General features: G+C 40.6%; 1 protein-coding gene and 1 long non-coding RNA gene across 4 annotated transcripts in view; one reads left to right on the top strand and one right to left on the bottom strand.

The window, feature by feature from the left end:
• Gspt1 (G1 to S phase transition 1) overlaps positions 1 to 12581 on the top strand; it is a 30586-nt gene extending 18005 nt beyond the window's left edge. For all 3 annotated transcript variants that reach the window (XM_074059631.1, XM_074059630.1, XM_020167259.2), the window contains exons 7-15: positions 854 to 1034; positions 2468 to 2622; positions 2787 to 2927; positions 4477 to 4570; positions 5316 to 5396; positions 8847 to 9020; positions 9908 to 9997; positions 10295 to 10463; positions 12101 to 12581. In XM_074059631.1, coding sequence (XP_073915732.1) covers positions 854 to 1034; positions 2468 to 2622; positions 2787 to 2927; positions 4477 to 4570; positions 5316 to 5396; positions 8847 to 9020; positions 9908 to 9997; positions 10295 to 10463; positions 12101 to 12153 — 1138 coding nt within the window. In that variant the 3' untranslated portion in view covers positions 12154 to 12581. The remainder of the gene's footprint in view (positions 1 to 853; positions 1035 to 2467; positions 2623 to 2786; positions 2928 to 4476; positions 4571 to 5315; positions 5397 to 8846; positions 9021 to 9907; positions 9998 to 10294; positions 10464 to 12100) is intronic.
• Positions 12582 to 16794: 4213 nt separating this feature from the next.
• Positions 16795 to 23282, bottom strand: LOC141418572 (uncharacterized). The gene is made up of 2 exons (XR_012443200.1): positions 23088 to 23282; positions 16795 to 17328 (listed from the first exon to the last, which is right to left on the bottom strand). It is a non-coding gene; the product is annotated as an uncharacterized lncRNA (long non-coding RNA).
• Between the last annotated feature and the right edge of the window lie 6 nt (positions 23283 to 23288).

Genomic DNA, 23288 nt, shown 5'->3' with positions numbered 1-23288 from the left:
TGTAGCAAGCTTGAAACCCTGAGTGCAAACCCAGTACTGCCAGCCAGAAAGCAAAATGAAAAAAGCAGAGCGCGCTGGGTTCTAAGGCTCTTGTTTCTGACTCTAGTACTGCAGGTTTGCGAACCTCATCTCAGTGGGACATTAATGATCATTTAAAACAAGACTGTATTCCTCTGGATTAAAGGGGGAAGTCCTAATCAATGTTATACCATGTAAGAAATATGAAAGATGAGGTAGTGTAAATTAATACCTGATGTTATGGATGGTTTGAATTATTTATGTAAAAATTATCTAACGTTTACATAGTAAAATAATGTGATTTTTAGCAAGTAGCCAGTGTTCCCACATGATGGGTTGGCCTTTGCTTCTGAAAAATATTCTTATTTTTTGCTACCATTATTTGCATTGTACTGTGTGCCAGATGTTTATAAAAGTGAAACGAGGAGCCCGTTAGTACTTTACTCACAGTGATATTGGCATTGCTACTAAGGAGTCTTTGCTCTTTTGAGACAGCATCTTGCAGTGTCACCCTGGCTTTCCTGAAACTGCTGCCAAACTTTGGGCCTTAGCCTCCCAAGTGCTGGGATTCAGGTGCGAGGTGTGCATCACCGCACCTGCACTAAGTATTCTGTTCATAGAATGAATGATTGACTGTGCATACGCATAACGGTCCTGTTTGAATCACAGTAATACCTTCCTTATTCTTGTAACTTATTTTCACCAGTCTTGTTTATGCTTAGATGTGGAATGGACATAAAACTGGTGTCAGCAGTCACAGGTTTAATCACAGGTAGAATGTCTTAAAAACAGTCACATGTTCTTAGCAGTATTGTAATTTTGAAAATTCTTCCAGGTACTTGTCTTGGGCCTTAGACACAAATCAGGAAGAACGAGACAAGGGTAAAACAGTAGAAGTGGGTCGTGCGTATTTTGAAACCGAAAAAAAGCATTTTACAATTCTGGATGCTCCTGGCCACAAGAGTTTTGTCCCAAATATGATTGGTGGCGCCTCTCAAGCTGACCTGGCTGTGCTGGTGAGAGACAGTTCAACCCGTGTGTGTTTAGTAGTAGCCCAACTTGCACCTTCTTTCCTCCCTCCCTCCCTCCCTCCTCTCCCCTCCCTTCCTTCCTTCCCCTCCCTCCCTTTCCTTCTTTCCCTTAGTTTTCCTTTGCAGTGCTGGGAATTCAACCTGTGGCCTTGTATATGCTCAGCAAGTGCTCTATCAGCAAGCTACACCCCAACCCCCAAGCTGTATCTTAAATATTTGAATTTTCCTTCTAAAAGTTAGAACTTTGATTACAGTAAACTGTATTATTACTGTATTATACAGAGTCAGAATTTTCATTGTCAATACTAATCTGCCTAAGAAATCTTTATTTACTTCTGAAAATAACAAAATTTGTTCTCTCAGAAATGAATAATAACCATTTATTTCACTTCTTGTTTTTTTGAGACAGGTCTTGCTTTGTAGTCCAAGGTGGCCTCGAACTCACAATCCTCCTGCCTCAGCCTCCTGCCTCAGTCATTTGACAGTGTACTGATACTAGATCATATTTGGTTTTCCCCTTTGGTGGTACCAGGGTTTGAACTTGGGGCCTCATGCTTGCTAGGTAGGTGCTCTACTGCTTTCACCATGTTCCCAGCCCTTTTTTTGCTTTAGTTCTTATTCAGGTAGGGCTGGAGTCTTTGCCCAGAACCAGCTTCAGACCACCAGCCTCTTGCAGTCTTTCCAGTCTTTGTTTCCCAAGTAGTTGAGATAACACATGTAGACCACCATGTCCAGCCCAGCTTGTTTTTTTTTTTAATGTGCTCAGATCAAACCCAGGGCCTCGCACTTGCTAAGCACACACTTTACCACTGAGCCGTATCCTCAGCCCTACATATAAATGTTTGAATTATAAATATTTGGGGAAGTTGAGGGGTAAAAGAAATAATCAAATATTTTCTTTTTCTTTTTTTTTTTTTTCTTCTTTTTTCTTTTCTTGCAGTACTGGTGCTTCAACTCAGGGCCTTCACCTTGAGTCACTCCACCAGCCCTGCTTTTGATGAAGGGTTTTTCGAGATAGGGACTCACGGAACTATTTGCCCAGGCTGGCTTTGAACCGTGATTCTCCTGATCTCTGCCTCCTCTGTAGCTAAGATTACAGGTGTGAGCCACCAGCGCCCGGCTAATATTTTCTTTTTTTTTCCTCTCTCTTTTTTTTTTGGTTGGGGTTTGGAAGTTGAACCCAGGGCCTCACACTAAGCATGTGCCCTGTGCTATTCTGCCACTACGCTACAAGTCAAACCCCAAACACCCCGATTTTAAGCCATCTGGATTCTGATTTGATATTCAAAGGCACCATGTGCAGTGCAACTCATTTGCTTCTATTTTGTTGGAGAAATACACCTGAGTGGAAAGATGTTTTCACTGCTAGAAGGGTATGTCTGAATGTATAAGAATAAATTTCTGATTTCTTGGAATAGGTAATCTCAGCCAGGAAAGGAGAGTTTGAAACTGGATTTGAAAAAGGAGGACAGACCAGAGAACATGCCATGTTGGCAAAAACAGCAGGTGTAAAACACTTAATTGTGCTTATTAATAAGATGGATGATCCAACAGTTAATTGGAGCAATGAGAGGTAAGCTTAGATGTTTTACTGCTTTTTTAACATAGATGTGTCAGTAGAATAAAGGATGGTTTTGTTATTGTATGTATTTTTCCCTAAAGTTTTTCTAAACCTTCATTTGTTTACTCAAATTTATAAATTATAAGTATTTATAATTTATTTATAAATATTCATAGATATGAAGAATGTAAAGAGAAACTAGTGCCATTTTTGAAAAAAGTTGGCTTCAATCCCAAAAAGGACATTCACTTTATGCCCTGCTCAGGACTGACTGGAGCAAATCTCAAAGAACAATCAGATTTCTGTCCGTGGTACATGTGAGTAACCTTTTATTCCCTCTTTTAAAAAAACAGTGAAATGCCAGGCACTGATGGCTGGTGTCTGTAATCCTAGCTACTTGGGAGGCTGAGATTGGGGGGTCAAGGTTTCAGGCCAGCCTGAGCAAGTAGTTCTTGAGACCCCGTCTCCAAAATAACCAGAGCAAAATGGACTGGAGGTGCTAGGCTCAAGTGGGAGAGCGCCTGCTTCACCAGAGTGAAGCCCTGAGTTCAAATCCCAGTTCCTTCCCATTCCCAAAATACGTGTATGTCTTAACTTAAAGGAAATTGGCATAACCTTGGCTTTAAAATCTTCCAGCCTTTGCTTTTGAGTCAGGTTCTCAATGTAGTTCTTTATTTAGTTCTTTATGTACTGGATACAAGTCCCTTACCACACACAATTCTGTAGATAGCCTCCTTTTCACTCTTTTTTTTTTTTTTTTTTTTTGGGGTGGGAGGATGGTGCTGGTGATGGAGCCTAGGGCCTTGCACATGCTAACCGTGTACCCTATTACTGAGCTACACCCTAAGCCCTCCCTTTTCACTGTCTCAGTGGCATCCTTGAAGCACAGTACTTTCAACTTTGATGGAGTCCAGTTTTTTCCTTTTGTTAATTATTCTTTTGGTGTCTGTCATAAATAAAGAAAACATAGGTCACAAAGATATTGATCTAAATTTTCTTCAATTGTTACCTTTGATATTTACATGTATATTTCATTTTAAGTTTTGTGTAAGAGGTAAGATCTATGTCTGGGTTCATTTTGCTTTCACATACAGTTATCCAGTTGTTTATGCACAATTTGTTGGAAAGATATTCTTTATTGAGTTGGTTTGGCACCTTCATTGAAATTCAGTTGACCATAAATGTGAGAGACTATTTGTTTCTGGAGTCTGAGTTCTTTATTCTTGATCTGTATGTTTGTCTTAGGCCAGTATCACACAATACAGCTTTGAAGTTTCAAATCAGCAAGTGTGGGACTTCAATTTTGTCCTTTTCTACATTGTTTTGGCTTTTGTGAGTCTCTTGATTTTCCATATGAATATTAGGATCAGCTTGTAATTTCTGCGACATAGGCAGCTAGATGATATTAAGTCTTCCCGTTCGAATAAAGGGGAAATTATTTTGTGGAATCATGACATCAGAGTTGAAAAAGATGATACCTCTGAGTCCATAAAAATTGGGTAATAGAGAGCAGGTGAGGTGGTACACATGTGTAGTCCCAGCACTCAGGAGGCTGAGGCAGGAGGATTATGAGTTCAAGGCATGCCTGGGCTGCATGGTGAGATCCTGACTCAAAGCCAAACAAAAGGTAATGGAATGTAGTCATGAAGTACAACGTGGGGACTATTGCTATAAAGTATTTTTCCACACCTAGGATAAATTCAGAAACTTTATTGTACTGAGTTGTTTCGTTGTGTTTTGAGTTTTCTGAGGACTAGGCTGATGAAATGGGTAATAAATGGAATGAAGAATGCTGGGCTTTGTTTAGGTTAAAGTAACTTCTTGAAGTTTTGGTACTTTCTTTAATGGATATTGTTATGTTCTCAGAGGATTACCATTTATTCCATATCTGGATAATTTGCCAAACTTCAATAGATCAGCTGATGGACCAATCAGACTGCCAATTGTGGACAAGTACAAGGTACCCAAAACATGAAGGAGATCAGGGTTGTGGGAAGGGAAATAACTGTTTTGTGTTGTTGCTAATTATAAAACAACTTTATTATCTCACATGTTTTTTTAGTGGCTGCATTCATTCAGCAAACGTAGTTTGTTTCAGCCATTCCCAGTGGGCCAGAGATCCTTTTTAGCCAGAATCTCATACAAATGAAATGCTGGGCTGCAAGGTTTTCTCATTGAAGTGGCTGGATACTGATAAAAAGACTTGCAAAAATAATGTGTTAACTTCCTTCCGCCAGCAGCATCATGGTGCTAGTTTAAAGCTTCTTACACCAGATGTTAGCCTTAAAAAAATTAACTTACGTTTTTAACTGGATTGTTAACTTTACTTTTAAAGTTCTACAGTAACAATTCATGTACTGTTTTGCCCTCCTCAAATATTTTGTTCTTTCATTATACTCCATTCTAAAGTTCTTGAAGAAGTATTGTTTTTCTGAATTCATAGAAAAGGAAATGGGCTTAGGGGTCAGACTTTTGTACACACAGTTCAGATGTTTCATCATAGATTTCTTTCTAAATCTTGGGCGTACCTGATTATCTGCCTGTGATAAGAACCCCTCTCCGTGTGTAATGTTGACCCTCAGCGTTCTGCTTAGGCTAATGACTGCTTTCTAAGTGGCCATGCAGGATTTCACTTTGGGCTGTTCAGCTACTGTTGAGTAGCAAGCACAGGCTGAAGTTTGGTATTCTGTTTGAAATTTGAACAGGACATGGGCACTGTGGTCCTGGGAAAGCTGGAGTCCGGCTCAATCTCGAGAGGCCAGCAGCTTGTGATGATGCCAAACAAGGTACGCTGGGTGGATTTTCTCCTTGAAATGATTGCTAGCAAGGAGGCAAAGCTTGTGAGAAGCTTGGGGATTTCCATGAACAAGCTTTTGAAAGTGCTTGCTTGGTGCCAGGTGTGACACTGGAGAGCAAATCTGTAGTGACAAATGGAGAGTCAATATTACCATAGTCTTAGAGCTCCAAGATGCCACAGGAGGAGACCACCAATCAGGCCCATTGTTATGGGGCCAAGAAAATGGGGATTTGGAGCAGTAAAACAACTTGCTTTGATTAACAAAATTTAGTGAGAGAGCCAAGGAAGAAACCTCGGGTTTAGTCACTGTGTGGTATGCTTTTTTGAGTGTGTGTGTTATAAAACACTGTGTCCAAGCTGTGCTGTTTATGTATTGGTACTGAGTATTTGAACTCACGGCGTGCACCTGCTTGGCAGGCGCTGTACCTCTTGAGCACTGCCTCCAGACTGGGGTTTTTACCTCCTTCATGTATTATAATTTCTTCATCATTGGAATTTCACTAAAATGTATAAAATCAGGACTGTGAATTATTCCTTCCTGTTAATTGTAACTGCTCAAATGCTGATGTATGGACTTGACTTGTAGCTTCAAGAGACATTGCTTGTGTAGGGAAATTGACTTGCCAAAAAGGTTTTTGGTAAATTTAAAGATTTCTTGACCATGCTTATGTCAGGCTCAGGGAATAAGAAAAGGTATCCACTGCCCGTATCATGCTTAGGTGGAATTGGCATGTTACAAGTTGTTCCTTGTGGTCTCTATTCAGAAGGCTGGTGACCAAAGGGAAATGACATTCAGTTTGAATTTTTTGCTCAGTGTTGTCTGTAGAGCTGTCACAGAAGCTATGAAGATGGAAGCGGATTGGTGGTTGCAAGAGGCAGCAGGAGAGGTGTTGGGGAGTGTGACTGCTTAGTGGATCCTTTTGGGGTGATGAAGATGTTTTGGAACTGTGTGGTGGAAATGGTTTACAATTTGTGAATATACTAGATGGCACTGAATTATACACTGTAAAATGGGTTAACACAGTAAATTTTATGTTACCTGTATTGTGCCACAGCAGAAAATAAAGATTTTCCCCTGGCAAATGAAATCAGTACCCCGAGGAAGTGGCTGCTGTCACTTTATGCTAAATGCAGGGTGTGTGTACAGTAACCTGGAGCTGTTGAGTAAGCCTTAAAAACTCGGTTCACCTCACCCCTCCTGAGTGTCAGGAAATTCAGACTAGCTTACTTTTCAAAATTCACATGTAGACATCCTACGAAGTGGGAGAAGATAGGTGTAAACAGTATATATCTGCTGGATGGCTAATCCAGAATATATAAAGAATTCTTACAACTCAACAGTTTCCCAAAACAACCTGATTTAGAAATGAGCAGAGGACTGGGATGGACATTGCTCCAAGAAAAGTAGCTGACCAGCAAGCATGTGGAAAGATGCATCACCAGTCATTTATGTTGAAATCAAAACTACAGCAAAGTACAGTATGGACACTCACACCTGTACCTGGGCAGAGGTCAAGAGGACTTCAATTTGAAGCTAGTCCAGGCTAAAAGTATGTGAGACTCCCGCCATGCCAAGAAGCACAAATAGGAGAATTGCAGACCAGGCTGTCCTGGGTACAGAGCAAAACTCTATCTCAAAAATAACTAAAGCAAAACGGGCTGAAGCCGTGACTCAAGGGGTTGAATGCCTGCCTAGCAAGCATGAGACTCTGAACTCAAACCCCAGTATTACCAAAAATACCCCTACAATGACATAATACCTCAGACCCATTTGGATGGCTGTCATAAAACCCAGAAAGGCACAAGTGTTGTGATGTGGAGGTACTTGACCTCTTGTACAAGTGAAACTGTGCCGCTGCTGTGGAAGACAACACAGCAATTCCTCAAAACAAAACAAAACAAAAAGTATTTCTGCATGATCTAGCAATACTACTTACATGTTTTTCATTTTGTTTTGGTTTTCTGAGACAGGGCTGATAGCACAGGCTGGCTTTGAACTCTTGGCCATTATGTAGAGTATCACTTTTGCAAGATAAAAGAACTCAGAGTGAAGATCGGCTGCACAGTGTTTGCTCATTAAGTGAAAGAGCTTAATACTACTGAGCGTGTAGTATGGTTAAGATGCTACATTTTGTGTGCATTTCACCACCTTTTTTGTTTTCAGTACTGCGTTTGAACTCAGAGCCTTAAGCTTGCCAGGCAGGCGCTCTACCACTTGAGCCACAGCCTCAGCCGTATTTTGGTTTAGTTATCTTTAAGCACAATTTTTTAAACTTTTTAAATTGTTAATGGGTTAAACTTAAAAACAATCACTTTTTTACTTTGATAAAAATTGTTCCCAAGACATAGATTGACTTTTAAACCTTTTCTAGGTGAACAACTCTCATTAACTCTTGGTGCTAACAATATATATAGTCTTTAGAAGCCTGTGGTTCTCCATGCTCCATCCTATTCTGAGCTGTAGCAGGAAGGAGAAATAAAAGAACAAATGATGTAGGAGAGTGACACTTAGTACACTGACAACACTGTGTAAATATCAGCACTGCCCTGTTCCTTTCTCCAAAGGAAATACTGTACTCACTGAGCAGTTAATGTGCCTCTTAAATATAGTTTTTGAAGTAACTTTTGAGATGTCCACATTTCAGATATTTCAGGATCTTTTAAATCCTGGAATTTCAGCCAGGTGCCAGTGGCTCATGCCTGTAATCCTAACTGCTTGGAAGGCTGAGATCAGAAGGATCTCAGTTACATGCCAGCCCAGGGAAATAGTTCACAAGACCCCATCTCCAAAATAACCAAGATGGACTGGAGGTGTGCTCAAGTGGTAGAGCACCTACTTTGCAAGTGTGCCCTGAGTTCAAACCCCAGTCCTACCAAAAAAACCAAAAAAAATTGAAATTTCATTACCCACAAACCAGGCATGGTGGCACACACCTGTAATATCAGCTACTTGGGAGGCAAGGCAAGAAGATTGGGAGTTCAAGACCAACCTGGGCAAAGTTAGCAAGACCCAACTCAAAAACAAGAGCTGGAATGTGACTCAAGTCACATTTAATCCCCATTTCTGGGGGGAAAAAATACATACATAGATTAAAGTCAAAATATTAAATTTGGTGTTTTAATTCTGTAAAAGCAAAAAAGGCAAATACTGTTTGTACTATATTCTAGAATGCGATATTAATCAGAGGACGAGTTAGACCTTGGTTTATATCCAAGCAGTAGAGAGCTGGCCTGCAGCAGTCCCTGGGTTACTCCCCAGCATCACAAAGCAAAAAAAAACAAAAGGCTAAACCTTTAATTGGCAGTTGTACTTCTATGATAAGATTCTTGTTAAAGTCATGTTACATAAATGCACATGGTAAAATGATTATTCTGTCATTTTATATTGTGCAGTGCAGTGAATGTGTGAGCAAACCTCCAACCTTTGTTTCTTTTTAAGCACAACGTGGAAGTTCTTGGGATACTTTCTGATGATGTAGAAACTGATTCTGTAGCTCCAGGTGAAAACCTTAAAATCAGGCTGAAAGGAATCGAAGAGGAGGAGATTCTTCCTGGATTCATACTTTGCGATCTTAATAATCTTTGTCATTCTGGACGCACATTTGATGCCCAGGTAAACCAGTTCAGGTAGTCGTTTTGTGATAGCTAGTACCTAAGTGCCTTTGGTCTGGAATATTTGTGACCTGCCACTTAACCAACATTAGGAAACTGAAATAGTATAATGATTGTAGCGTCTCTCTTTCTCACACAATGTCTTCAAGGTGGTACAAGAACTTACATGCTAGGGACTGTTTCATAAATTGCTTTTTACTTTTGATCTGTTAGTAAAATTTAGAATAAAGCAGACAGTAACGGTAATACATCATTAACCCCATCTTGGAAGTGATAGTTGGTCTGTTCACTGACAAAGGTCACACAGCATTTTTTCCGTGTTATTAGCAGTCTGACCTCCCAGGGAGAGTGAGAGTAAATGACTGTGGTTAACAGAATTGAGTACTGTTCTAGGCATGATGAGAATCAGGTCAGATCTTTATGCCAGCTACCGAAGACTCACTTTTACTGGGCCCTGGGTATTAGCAAGTGGATAATGAGGGCTGGTGGAGTGGCTCTAACAGAGTGCCTGTCTAGCAAGCGTGAAGCCCTGAGTTCAAACCCCAGTTCTACCCAAACAAAGAAAAGAAAAACATGGATATCGCTATGGCAAGATCACATCTAGGCAGCCTGTGGGTGATAATAATTATCTTAATTCCATGGGGAATAGAAAAGGAAGGCTTCTCAGAATACAAGTCTGCCTGCTGTTTTTTAGGTTAAGACATTGAATTTATGCTTCATGGTCAGGCAATCTGACTCATCCTGGGAACAAAATAGTTCCTTCACAACTTTGAAAATACATTAGTGTTCCTACTGAGCTGAGAGTTGTGTGGTGCTGTGTGGCGCCTTTCCAGCACTGGGTTCCTTTTGGCCTTTTCAGTAAAGAAAGAAATGTTTTGTTTCTTGCAGATAGTGATCATAGAGCACAAGTCTATCATCTGCCCCGGGTACAACGCAGTGCTGCACGTCCACACCTGCATCGAGGAGGTCGAGATAACCGTGAGTGCGCAGAGCATGGCTTCGTTGTCTGTCTCGACTTTAAGAACTTTACCTTGACAGTTCGTAATTCTGTAACAATGATACACTTTTATTTGCATTGAATTCTTTCGTTTGTTTTTGTGTTTGACACAGAGTCTCCCTGTCAAGCTGGCCTTGACCTTGCTTTCTTCCTGACTCTATGTGCCTCCAAACACTGCAATTTTAAGTTGTGTACCACCATGACTGGCTTTCACTCCATTTTTAAAGTTCCTTGTATTTGGCAGTTTTCTGACCTTCTCTTCCTCTTTTCTTGGATAGGCCTTAATCTGCTTGGTAGATAAAAAATCAGGAGAAAAAAGTAAGACTCGACCTCGTTTTGTGAAACAAGATCAAGTGTGCATTGCTCGTTTAAGGACGGCAGGAACCATCTGTCTCGAGACCTTTAAAGACTTTCCTCAGATGGGTCGTTTCACCTTAAGAGATGAGGGTAAGAGCTGCATTTGATGTCTGGGGTGTCTGGCTTGGGGACTCTTCAGTGTCTGTGTATATTCCACATTGCAGCAGGTTCAAAGAAAACCCAGCTTCATCTTCTATAATATTCATACAATGCTTTAGGAGTTGACTGTGGCAAATGGCAAGCAGAATTGACTGACACTCCAACAGTAATGCTCTGTGAATTAGATTCTTAATTTTAATGTTTGTCAGTAGTTTGGAGAGCAATTAAATTTATTAAAGGAGACATTTCTATACTGAAATCCTTTGTAATTAGTGTGGAGAATACAGGGGCTCTGTGGCTTATTCCTTTCTTTTAGACCTAATTTTTCAGAAGTGTGATACGCCTGTATCACAGGGCACCCTGCGGTGCCTACCTCAGATTGGTACAAACAACATCCTCTTAGGGTCGTGAAATTCTGTCGTATGAAAACAAAATGACTATTATGCAACATTTATTGATGGGTTAGTATTTCTGAGATAACTGTCTTCAGATTCGGAAACTTTGTGGTTTAATTCATATAGAAGCATCAGTTTTTGTGGCAGCCTCGGTTCCGTTGAGTGAATCTGGCCCACAAACCATACTTCAGGGAAGTGTACAAAGACATTGTTCATTTTACTTCACCCTAAACAATCTTACTCATAGTGAAACTGGTTTTTGGGTTTATCCTGTTGGTGTAATAGAACGATAATTTTAGGTGCTAATCAGAACGGGACAAAATCAGGCAGACAAAAGAAGAGAAATGAATGTAGCAGGGACTTTCATCCCCAGAATTATTTTGTTCTAGAAGATAACTTGGCCTTGAGGTTTTCGTAGGAGTCCAGTGGGTTGGTGTTTGTGTGCTCTTTAATCCATAGGAATGCCACTGGAAGGTTGCTTCACTGCATCTTTAAGCTGCTTAAGAATAGGTTTATTTCATTTTTGTGGGACTGGGGTTTGAACTCAGGGCTTTGTGCTTGCAAAGCAGGTGCTCTACCAGTTGAGCCTTGCCTCCAGTCTAGTTTATTTTTTTTTAAGCAGTTTCATAGAGATGAATTTTACACAACCTGAAACTGACCTGAATTCTAGTATATAGAGTCATACAGCCATCACATTCTAGTTTTAGAACATGAGGACAGCTAAAAAAAAATCCTTTTATCAATTTACACTCCCCTCTCACTCTGAACCCCAGTCCTGGGCAACCACCAATCTGCATATTCTTTTATTTGCCTTTTTTGGACATTTTACAAATAGGATCATAAATGTGGATCTGTTTTTCTAATTTACTTCACTTAGCATGCTTTTAAAGTCCAACCACATTATTTTTTGTAGCATAATTTATTTGTAGCGTTGAACAGTATTCTAGTATGTGGATATGCCATATTTTGATTATCCAAAGATCTTTGATATAGGTAATCATACCTCTTTTCCAAATCCCCCCCCAACATAAGACCCAGTTATTAGGATTACCTAACCAGAAATCATGACTGGTGATAAAGTCAGATAATCCATAATTTGTATAGTAAAATATTTTTATGATTAAAACAATAAGCTTAATACCTTACAAGACTTGCTGTTGACTACTGAAAGGTGTTTTTTTTGTTTTGTTTTGTTTTTCTTTTGCTTTGTTTTGTTTTGTATTTCATTTCTAGGTAAGACCATTGCAATTGGAAAAGTTCTGAAACTGGTTCCAGAGAAAGACTAAGCATTTTCTTGGTGACCCTGCACAATACTGTGAGGAAAACTGACTGCAAAGCCTACTTCACGCCGCCTTCTCTTATTTTCTGCCCATTGATAAATCTCTCCCAATATTTTGCAAAGAAAAAGTTCACAGCAAAAGTCCACGTTATGTCAGCTTTCTCATATTGAGAGCTCTGCTATGCCACTGTTGAATTTTTCCCAAGATTTTCCCCCTTTCAAACTCTGCTTCATTGGACAGATTTGGCAATAGCTGTGTAAGTGATGTGGACATAATTGCCTACAATAATGAAAACCTACCAGAACTTTCTTATTTTTCATTTTCCCCTTAGGCATAGTTAGTCTTTTTCCCCAGGCAGATCATTCTGAGTGTGCGAGTGTGTGTGCACATGTTAAAAAGACAGCTACCATGTTAATAAAATATTCAATTTGAAATCCTTTCGGTATTTGAATTGGTTTTGAATAATGTTTTTTATCTGGATGTAACATTGTTGCATTAGCTTTTTAACTCCCAAGTAATTGAATACATTTTATTACTTGGACTTTTCTAACTCTTTCCCTACACACTACTTTAAATGAGGCATTTACAAACAATGTGCAAGTTTGTATCAAAGGAAAGAATTTGCTTGACCCCTTCTTTTGATGGTTAATGCATACACACAGTTAAACACCTTCATGCAAGGATGACACTAACTAGGCCTATTGGTTATTTTAATATGATTTCCTAAACACAGTAAGTTCTTTAAAGATGAAAGAACAGCGTACTGTTGTTTTTATAAGTAAAGCTTAATGAATTGTTTCCCTAAGAAAATTCCATTAACTGACTTAGATTAATGGGATTGACAATAAAGCAAGCATGTTGAGAAGTGGCGGAAATGCCTTTAGTATTCATAAGCGCTGCATGCATCTGTATGAACACTACCAGTTACAAGTGCCAGTTCCACAGGTCACTCAGTTTACTCTTTGTGTCAGTGACTTTAAAGGTGGGAAGATCCTTGCTGGTTCAAGCTGATTCCCAATCCAGCAAGTAAATGAACACATTAGACATCTGAAACTGCACAGATGAAAACTGATAGTGATAAAGTCAAGCACAGTGTAAGTTTTATCTTAATGATTTGAAGTTGTATTTTCTTAAGTTCAAAGCTAAAGTTTGCTAGCCATGGTGCGGTTGAAGCACGGTGCGGCGCTGATGACTTTCACAGTGAAGGCTGACTTTCTGCTGCAGCTATCATGACTTTGAAACGTTCCTGGAAGTAAACGGAGACAATATCCAGGTTCTGTGACTTTGTGATTGCTCTGTGTCTAAATGAGATACTTTGTAATTGTATGTTTAATAAATGTCCCTTCCCTGGAATCTTGGTCCTCAGAAAAGAAAAGCCTAGTGAAGGAGCCATATTTCCAGTCACAGAACAGGAGACTTAAATCTAGTAGTGCTTCCTAAACTATGAATTCTTGTTCACGAGCTGGATGAGTCTGTCCATGGACGGTGCAAAACTAATGCCCTACACCATCTCAGAGCTACATTCATGGCTGTTGAATCGCATGAAATTCAGTTATGTCTGAACATTTCTGGGCTTTTGTTTTTCTGGGAAATATCGGAGCTTTAAGCAGAAAAAAAGTCCTTTTATACTTCCATATTCATAAGGAGAAATTAGCAATTGCTTGGATTTTAATCTTTTTTAAAAAGGTTAAAGGGTCATTATTTCCAAAGAGATTTCTCCTTTTAAATTGACTGCCTTTTTAAAAACCAGTTGTGTCTGCTGTTAAACACTCCGCACTGTTAGGATTATGCATACTGAAGACTGAAACAAAATGACGTGGACAGCAGCTGCAAAGGCCTACCTCTACAAAACAGCATCATCAAATACAAATGTGGTTGGAAAGTTTTCATCCAGTCAACATCCTATATTGACTGGACTTTGAGATTCTTTAAGAAGTATTTTCACTTAAAGCTAATGCATTTTAAACTCCTGCTTACACTGCTTTGTCATTTGAATAAGGAGATAAAATGTCCGAAACAAACTTGCAGTGTGCAGATGTTGGATTTTAAACAGCAATACAAATTCCTTCACTGTCTCTGTCTTTTGCAAGTGCAAAGTTTATGTGTGATGAAAAGTAGGGTGAGGGGAGGGCATATTTAAGATTTTCTTGATATTTAGCCTGGATATGTCAAAATCATGATTTTGTTTGCATCTTTCTACACTAATGATCTTTATACAACCTTCAAGGTTAGATTATTTAATTCTTTTAAATTATAGACTGAATTTTAAAAGATGTCATTGAGATAAACATCAAAGAAGTTGCCATTTCAAATCCTTTTTTCTTAACTGTGGAAAAAAGGGAAAATATAACACTTTTTATTTATGATTTGCAGTACTTACTCAGTGAAAATTTATGTAAAATGAAGCCAAGAGTTGGACTGAGTGTGTGTATATTGCCATGAAATTGAGTAACAAGTAGTCAAGTGTTGTTGATAATTAACCCATGTCTATTTCTTGTTTTGAGTTAAGAATATTGAAATACATGGTAATCGAATGTAAGAACTATAAACTGTAAACAGGTTATCACTGTAACAAGATGTGATTCACACTGTCTGCTAGTTACACAAACTACCAGAGCTGCTCTCACAGCGGGAGACTTTGAGTCTACCTGACGGACGGTCACTGGCGTCCTTAGCCAAAGTGCTGCACGTATTCTGGCTCCTGCTTGCAACCAGAGGCAGTTTTGCAGTTTGAGAAAAAGTTGAACCTACGATCAAAAATTGCTGCTGTGATGAACTTTTGAAAAAATGCAGCTACAACTCCCTGGCAGTCTTCAGGAACACTATAATTGCTCTGTGATGTTGGATGACAGTTAACGACAGCACCTCTCCTCATGGGCACGGACTTGCTGGAGCACTGCTGCTCGTGGACGACAGCTTCCTTGCTATAGGTAGGACTTATAGGGCAGCCACGGGACAAATGCTCAGATTTCCTACAGCTCTCCACATCAGGCAACTTTCAACCTTTAAACCGTTTGTGAAAATTCCCATTACAGCTCTAGCTCTGACTATAGAATGAGTAAATGTTATGTTCAGTGTTGGCCTACCTTATTAGAACAGACTGTGCAATTAATCCTCTCACAGACATGTGCAAGGTGGATAGGGTAGTGGTCAACTGGATTTGGGGCGTGATTACCCGTGTCCAAATACTGCACTGTTTCCATCAGCTAACCTTTCAGTGATCGTAGCAGATACCACCTAAAGGTTCACGATCTCATTTCTTTCGAGATCTTGCCATGGCAACGTGTTAAAGACGTGTAATTACATATGCACAACCCTAAAGATTTACTAGATTAATTTTAGCAGCTGGTTACATTAGGTTTCATAGTAAGTGGATTAGGATTTCCAGTAGTAATTCAGTCAATTGCATTTGAACCCAGATTTATTGCCAGGATTCAGATAGAATAGATTTGCTTCTCGATGGTTTGGGTTCTAGGATATTCTGCATTTTCAGGGTCCCAGAACTTACTGAGTCTTCCCTTCAATAAGGACATTTCTCACATACCTCTCTAATCCTATGCTTCCTCAGAACAGTAATGGCAGTGAAAACCTTTTTATGTTCCCAGTGTCTGGGAAAGCAGATAGGCACTAGGTCTGATTAGGCAGAAAACAGGATTTCTTAACCCTTAAATGTTTTCTGCCGTGTCACATGTGCCACTGTGCCCTCTCTTACCAGGGAAACCTCAGGTTCGTGGATGGCACAGATGAGTGGCATTCCATGTTTCCTGAGTCTCCCCTCTGCCAGGCCGTTAGCTTAGTGCTTCAGATGTCAGCCCAAGTCCTTGCTACCTCCTTCCTGCTGCCAGGGCAGAGTGGGCTGGGGCCAGGGCTCTGGCGCTCTTCCGGCTGTCGCCCTACTTTGCTCTCCATGCATTAGGTGAAGCTGAGGTCTGAGCCTGCAAGGTCTGTGTTTAGGAACTCACACATTGGGCTCTCAGAAATGTACACTTAACTAATTTCTATTTGTTTTAAAGGAAATGTGGGTATCTCTCAGGCCAGGATTTAGTGACTAGCTTTTACTATGGCAAGCAGTTAATACCTAGATCTCATTTTGTAATGAGGCACGCCGTGCCTGGCGTGGTGGCTGTGTGGGGATTAAGCCCTTAGTCTGCTCTTGCAGTTACTCAATGACTGAAGTAAATAACAAACTTGCTTTTGTAATAACAATAAAAATTGTCATCTTCCCTTTTGATGGATTTGTCTGTCTGTCTGTACATCTGCACTATGACATTCCATGCCCTGCTGTACAGTATTTTTGTATCAAGTATTGGAAGCTCTACCAGAAGATTTGTTGGGTAGATTTAGGAAGCTCTGTCTTGTAAGGAGCCCCCCCCAGTCTTCTTGCATAAGATGTGAAGGTGTTAGCAGCGTGTGACAACCTCAGACAAGCAGCAGCCCTACAGGAGATGCTTAATCACAACTACCCTCATCACAGCACAGTTTTACTCGGACAGTAGAATTGGGGAAACACCAATGATCATTCTGTCCAAACTATGTTCAGGATTTTTAATAAAGGTCAAGAGACCAAATAGCACTTGCTTTTCTTTATTGTGCAAGGCAAGAAAATAATTAATGCTATGCAGAGGTGAACCGAATGACAGCAATCCATTCCTTTGTACACTCATCTTTTATTGCATGACAGTGAGTTCCTGTTCCACCTGTCCAGCAGTGAATTGAGTGACACCACAATCACTGGTAATAAGTGTCTGAGGGATGCCGGGCATTAAGCCAGTCTTAGTTTACACAAGGTTGTGATAAAGCAGGAATTCATATTAAAAAGTTCTGGTGAGGGGCTGGGATGTAGCTTGGTGATGCAGCGCTTGACTAGCATGCGCAAGGCTCTGGGTTCGGTCCCAGCACCAAAAAAGAAAAGATTAAAAAAAAAAAAGTTCTGGTGACATTTCCTTGAAATTGATTACACTGAAGTGACTAGGTTTCCGGCATGTCCATCAAATACATTCTTGATGTTCTTTGCTGAAGGACTTTCTTGAATGTTGTCTTCCCACACCACACAGAGGCAGGGGACTGCAGTGTCACACAGTTGTACACTTCACAGCTCTTCTCATCAGTGTATCCTAAAGCAGAAAAACAGCATCCATGCCTTGGACACTAACTGTAGTGAAGGAACAAGTTTCTGCCAATCTAGAATAAATGACCAAATAACAAGAAAATCGAATTTTAACTTTTCAAACTTAAAAGAACTGTCATCTTTGGTCATCTTTTAAAAACAGGTTCTGGAAAACAGTTTTCATTCACCCTCTTAGTGATAACATTTGTTTTAAGCCTTTATTTTGCTGCTGGGTGAAGGATTTTAGCAGTCCCACTGTAAGGGAATACCTTCTTCCCTCCTCATATTTACTTTGTCCACTGTAGAGCTAATTCAACATATTAACCTCGAGGAGACGTACAGCTCCCAGTTCTGTTGATTTGAGTACTCTGTTACATGGATTACTCTTTACTTGTGTTTTCTACTAGAAAAGATACATTAAGCCCACTTTATTTGCAGATGCATTACATACATGCGGTTTTTGTTTTTTGGGTTTTTTTTGTAGTACTGGGGCTTGAACCCCAGGCTTTAGGCTTGCAAGACAGGTACTCAAACTATTTGCCCAAGACTGGCTTTAAATCACGATCTGCCTGATCTCTGCCTCCCAAGTAGCTAGGGGTACAGGTGTGAACCATCAGCACCTGGCCTTATTACGTGTATTTTTGATCAAGTGTGCTCCCCCCCAAAAAAAAAAACCTTAAATTCCCACACACTTGTTACACAGCAAAGCTGCAGAACTACCCTGACTTGTATCTCTACTAATAAATTTTTTTTTGGGGGGGGGTGTGGGATTGGGGCATTGAACTCAGGGTTTTGCACTTGCAAAGCAGGTGCTCCACTGCTTGAGTCACACTTGCAGTGCTCATTTTGCCCTGGTAGTTTTGGAGATGGGGTCTCAACAACTATTTGCCTGGGCTGGCCTTGAACTAGATTCTCCCGATTTCAGTCTCGGAAGTAACCAGAATTATAGGAGTGAACCACCAGTTCCCAGCAGATACTAGGGTTTGAACTCAGGGTCTCAAGCTTACCAGGCAGGTGTTCCACCACTTAAGCCTCACCTCTGGCCTAAATGTGCAGTTTCCTAAAATTACTGTGCCATCCAGCAACATATTTAAACTTCCTTTGCCAGAGGCTGCACTTAAATTTATCAAATCCTTCATATAATTATACCATATTGCATAGGTTAATGCCATCTTGTTAAGAGGGCACATTTTACAACTGCTCAAGTGGTAAAAAGCTTGCCAAGCATTCTGGAGTCCCTGGATTCCATCCCAAGTGCCACAAAAAAAAAAAAATAAAGGTTAGTGACATTTCAGTACCTTCAGAGAGAAACAATATCTTTCATAGCAGTGAGACCTGTGTACTAAAAGTTGAAATGAATTTAATTTACATACTTGATTTAGTGTAAGTTAATACTTAATCTCTTCTACTATGACTACTTATTCCTTTACAAGTAATATGTTTAATTTGACTGCAATTACTTTTCAAATGTCATTAATTTTAATGGTTAGGCATAAATAATACAATGGCAGAGAGTCTGGATACAGAATATGCAAATTCTAACTTTGTGTGTGTTCATACAAGTACCCAGTTTGAAGAGTTTTGAAAGAAAAAGAATTGACTGAAGCTTAAGAAATTTTTAAGTTATTTAATTCTTCAAGGAAATATTTCCCTCAGACTACTAAAGAAAAATTTAATGAACAAAACATGGATTCGTTTTTCAGGTTACTTTGTTCTAAGACTAGTAGAGAAACCATTTTCCAGCATAAACCCAAAAATAAACAAAGTAATATTGTGACCCAGAAAAAAAGGAGTACATTTCTGTAGTTGCATGGCCTGGATTTAAAACTAGTTACTTCTCAGTGATAGCTAACTCAGTGTGTAACAAACAGAATGTAAGCATGGAAAAAAGTCCTTGAAAATTCACTGTGTCATGAGAATAGTTTCAAATGCAACAGACTAAGAATGAGGATTTATAAAAGACTTCTGAACTTGTTAAAAGCAGGCACTGGGGACTTTAGAGGAAAAGAATAGTGTGATTGGAACCACACTGTAAGGGACCTGGGGGAGTTGAAGACACTGGACTACAAAAGGACAAAAAGATTTTGGGAAAAAAAAAAGGAAGGAGGGCAGCTAGCTCTTTCTCCTAGCACTAGAGAGGCAGAGGCAGAAGGATTGAGTTTGTGAGAGTGGCCTGAGCTACATGGTGAGATCCTGACTCAAAAAAAAATCCCATGTGAAGCCAAAGGATGGTTACCAGAGGAGGAGAACAGAATGGAGATTCTGACTACCGGGGGAGCTAGGGTAAAGCCCCAAGAAGCCAGGAGAGGATTCAGTGGTTCTTTTAACACTGATTGCTCACTGTGTGCCAGCAGGTCCTGTATGTACCAAGTAACTCCACCAGGCCTAACCTTCAAAGAGTTCAATCCAACACAGGAAAGAAAAGAACCAACGGTTATTAAACTGACAGGACAGGAACTCTTCTTACTACTGCTACTCTTTGAGGATTTTTCAGTTATGGTTGTTTTTGAGACAGGGTCTTGCTGTGTGCCTTGGCTGGTCTCAATCTCCTGGGCTCAAATGATCCTTCTGCCTCAGTCACCCAAGTTGCTGGGACTGCCTGAGCATGCCATGGCACCAGCTCTTCTTTTTAATTTCTGTCATCTTTCCAAGTTCATGTAGCACCTTAGTGACTTAGACAGCGTTTATTACATCCCACTTTGGATACCTTATTTTGCCCTCAAAAATTGTAAACTCCCCATGGCAGACATCTACATGTGGATTGGGCCCCATGGCTTTAAGATGAGACCACTACCTTGGAGAGATTGATTCTGTGCACAAACCAAAAATGGGACTAAGTAATTCAACAAGTGTTATACATAGCAACGAATAATTGCTATTATGTATTTTACCATAGATGTGAAAGAGTTGGTAATATAATAAATTCCTTGGGACACAAATATTTTGATTCCATTCATTTGGCTTAAGTGGCAAAAACTTATATTACACAATTGTTCCATTTTTCTTCTATTGCTCACATTCATCATACTCCACTGAAATTACTTTCTATAAGGTCACCATCACCTAACTGCCCCCAATGGCCTTTAATCAGCATGCGTTCTGCTTAAACTTCTTCTGTAGTAGATAGTGTTAACACATGCTGAAACATCTCCACTCCGTGGCTTCTGGAACATGGCACTCTCTTGGTTTTCTTTTGAACTATTTCTTTCACTGGGTCTCTTTTTTCCTGAACCATAATTAAGGGTTTCTCACAGCCCTGTTCTTGCTCTGTACTTCTTGTAATCTCATTTATTTCCACAGCTTTAAACAACCCCATTAAGATGACTTCTAAATTTCCTCTTTTAGTTCAGAAACATTCTCCACATTCTAGAACCACAAACTCAAAATACTCAAGGATCTCCTATTTTCTCCTCTAAATCTGTTCCTTCTCTCCCAAATTCTGTTAATAACACCACCCATTTCCCCAATTGCTCAGGCTCAAGAATTCAGGAGAAATCTGAATTTCTCTCCCTCTTTCTCCAAGTTGTGGTCAAGTCTTGTGGGTACTTTGTCCTCACTACTCTCCCCCTACCAAAAGACCTTACTACCTAGAAAACCAGTTTCCTCTTCTCAACTCCCTAGGCCCTGAGCCATTCTAATACATTGTTCAGTTTCTAAAACACTATGTCATATATGGTTGATGCTAAAGAACAATGAAAGCTGCCATTTACAGTTTTCCTACTATTAATTGGCTCTCCCCTGCCCTCTCAGAGCTTATCCTCAAGAAGGGGCTAGCCAAGATGTTATGAAAACTACAAATGTCTTGGGATTGGAGAGCAGTAGAACCTGAGCAAGAAGTTTCCAGAAGTTAACTTGAAGCAGAAATCAGAAGAATGAGTCAATGCATGTGGGGCTGGGGGTGGTGGTGCAGGAAGGTGGTAGTGTTCCAAGAAGAATGTTGTTCCAACCAGTATGTTGGAAGGCTGAAACAAGTGGAAACTGCAGAGATGAAACTAGGGCCATCAGTCGATGGGATGAGTGGCAGGATGACATTAGGGAGGCGATAAGGGAGAGGCCACATGCAGAGCATGACCATATGATTTGAGCGTGACCATATGATTTACTTTTCAAATTGGGTCACTTTTTCCTAAGACAAATGCTAAGCTAGATAGGATACCACACAACAGATGCAAAGCAGGCAAATTATGGAATAAATACCTCATTCTAGTGACAGTCATGATCCAGGGAAGGTGGCTAAGCATGACTGGGCTTGAGATGACCACATTTGCAGTTTACTATGATGGATGCTGGTAAGTCACGCCTGTAATCCTAGCTACTCAGGAGGCAGAGATCAGGAGGATTGCAGTTCGAAGCCAGCCAGGGCAAATAGTTTGCAAGACCCTATCTAGAAAATAAACAACTCAAAAAGGGCTTGCAGAGTGCCCTGTGTGTTATAGCACCTGCCTAGCAAACCTCAGTACCACCAAACAATAAAAGATCACCCCAGATGAAAGGCAGACAATGGACTTGAAGATGCCAAATGAAGAGATGGGAAGGAAAGACAGGAGGTCAATAATGTAGGTCAAATAATAACAGACTGCACTGTAATGTGACAGGGTAAAAAGAATTGGGTAAATCCACGACACAGTTAAAAGGAACAGGTAAGACTATTAATCACATTTGGAGAATAAGGAGAAAAGAGTTAAAAATAATTCCTGTATTTGGCTTGGTGGTACCAATGACTGAGGCAGGAAACAAAGAGAGGAGCAGGTGTGAGGCAATGAAAATGACTTCATGGTTTGACTTGGTGAGGGTGAAGTCCTAACAGGACTTCTAAGTGAAGACAGGTGAATAAGTGGATGTATCTGAAAACAGGAGGTCTGCAAACCTCTATTAAATATTTGTTAATGGCTAATAAACTACCCCAACTTAGTGGCTTAAAATATCAAACACCATTTCAGAGTTTCTGTGGGTGAGACCTCCCAGAGCACAGGGCTGATTCTAGCTCAGTGTCTCACAGGACAATGCAGTCATGTTAAGGTTCCACTCGCAGAGGATCCACTTTCAGGCTCGTCCACATGGCTGCTGACAGGTGGCCTGTGTATCCTCACAACATGGCAGCTGGCTTTCCTCTCTCCAGGGCTGCCTCACAAGAGAGTGAGTGAGGAAGGAAGACAGAGGAAAGACTGATTAAGGTGGTAACCAAAGTCTATCACCTCTGCTATAGTATATTTGAAAGAAGCAAGTCACTAAGACCAGTCCAACTCAAGGGAGGGGACTGAAGCTCCATCAGTTGAGGCAAGAAGTATCAGACTTCATGATGGAGGACGCATCTTTAACGATACCACAACTAGAGGATTAACCTTCCTAAGGCACAATTAATCACTCCCTTCCTTTCCCTCTTGCCGTCAGTTCAAAGACCTTGAATTTCTATGATTTCTCCAAAGTATAAACCATAGCTTGATAACAAACGAATTCCTTAACGAACTTGCTAGCCTCATCTCCCATTCCTCCCCTTGGCACTGCCCCTGCTCCAGCCAGGTGTTTCCAAACACCTCCAGGTTCTTTCACCTGAATTCATATGTCATTTCCTTGGCCCAGAAACCTCGTTCCCAGAAATCGAATTCAGATGACAGAATATCCGAGTAAACCGCAAAGTGTTGATACACAAAGCCCAATGTAACAATCCATAACACTGTGCCAGAACTAACCACAATTTATACTAGATACCAAAATACACAGCCAGCCTGCGGGAGGCGACGCACCAAGCCACCCAGCAGGTGGACGGTGCAGTCGGGACACCACGGACAGAGGAGGACCCCCACTGGGTTCCGGGTCCGGGCTCTTCTCCCACCTCAAGTCGCTTTCTCGATTTCCTTCGTGTAAAATGAGAGGTGTCGTCATGCCCCGCGCCTCCTGCGGCGCGGGAGCAGACAGAAGGAGAGGTGCCATCACCGCGAAGCAACTCTAACAACCAGCCGGAATAAGCTTCCACACGCCCTGTGAACCGCGACTGCGCCGCGCCCAGGAAGCGATCTGCGCGCCCTCCCGGAAG

The sequence above is a fragment of the Castor canadensis genome, chromosome 17 (genome assembly GCF_047511655.1).
Source record: "Castor canadensis chromosome 17, mCasCan1.hap1v2, whole genome shotgun sequence".
In the NCBI taxonomy this organism is placed as follows: Eukaryota; Metazoa; Chordata; class Mammalia; order Rodentia; family Castoridae; genus Castor; species Castor canadensis.
Note: the sequence above shows the minus strand (reverse complement) of the source record. Positions and strands in the feature narration are given on the sequence as shown.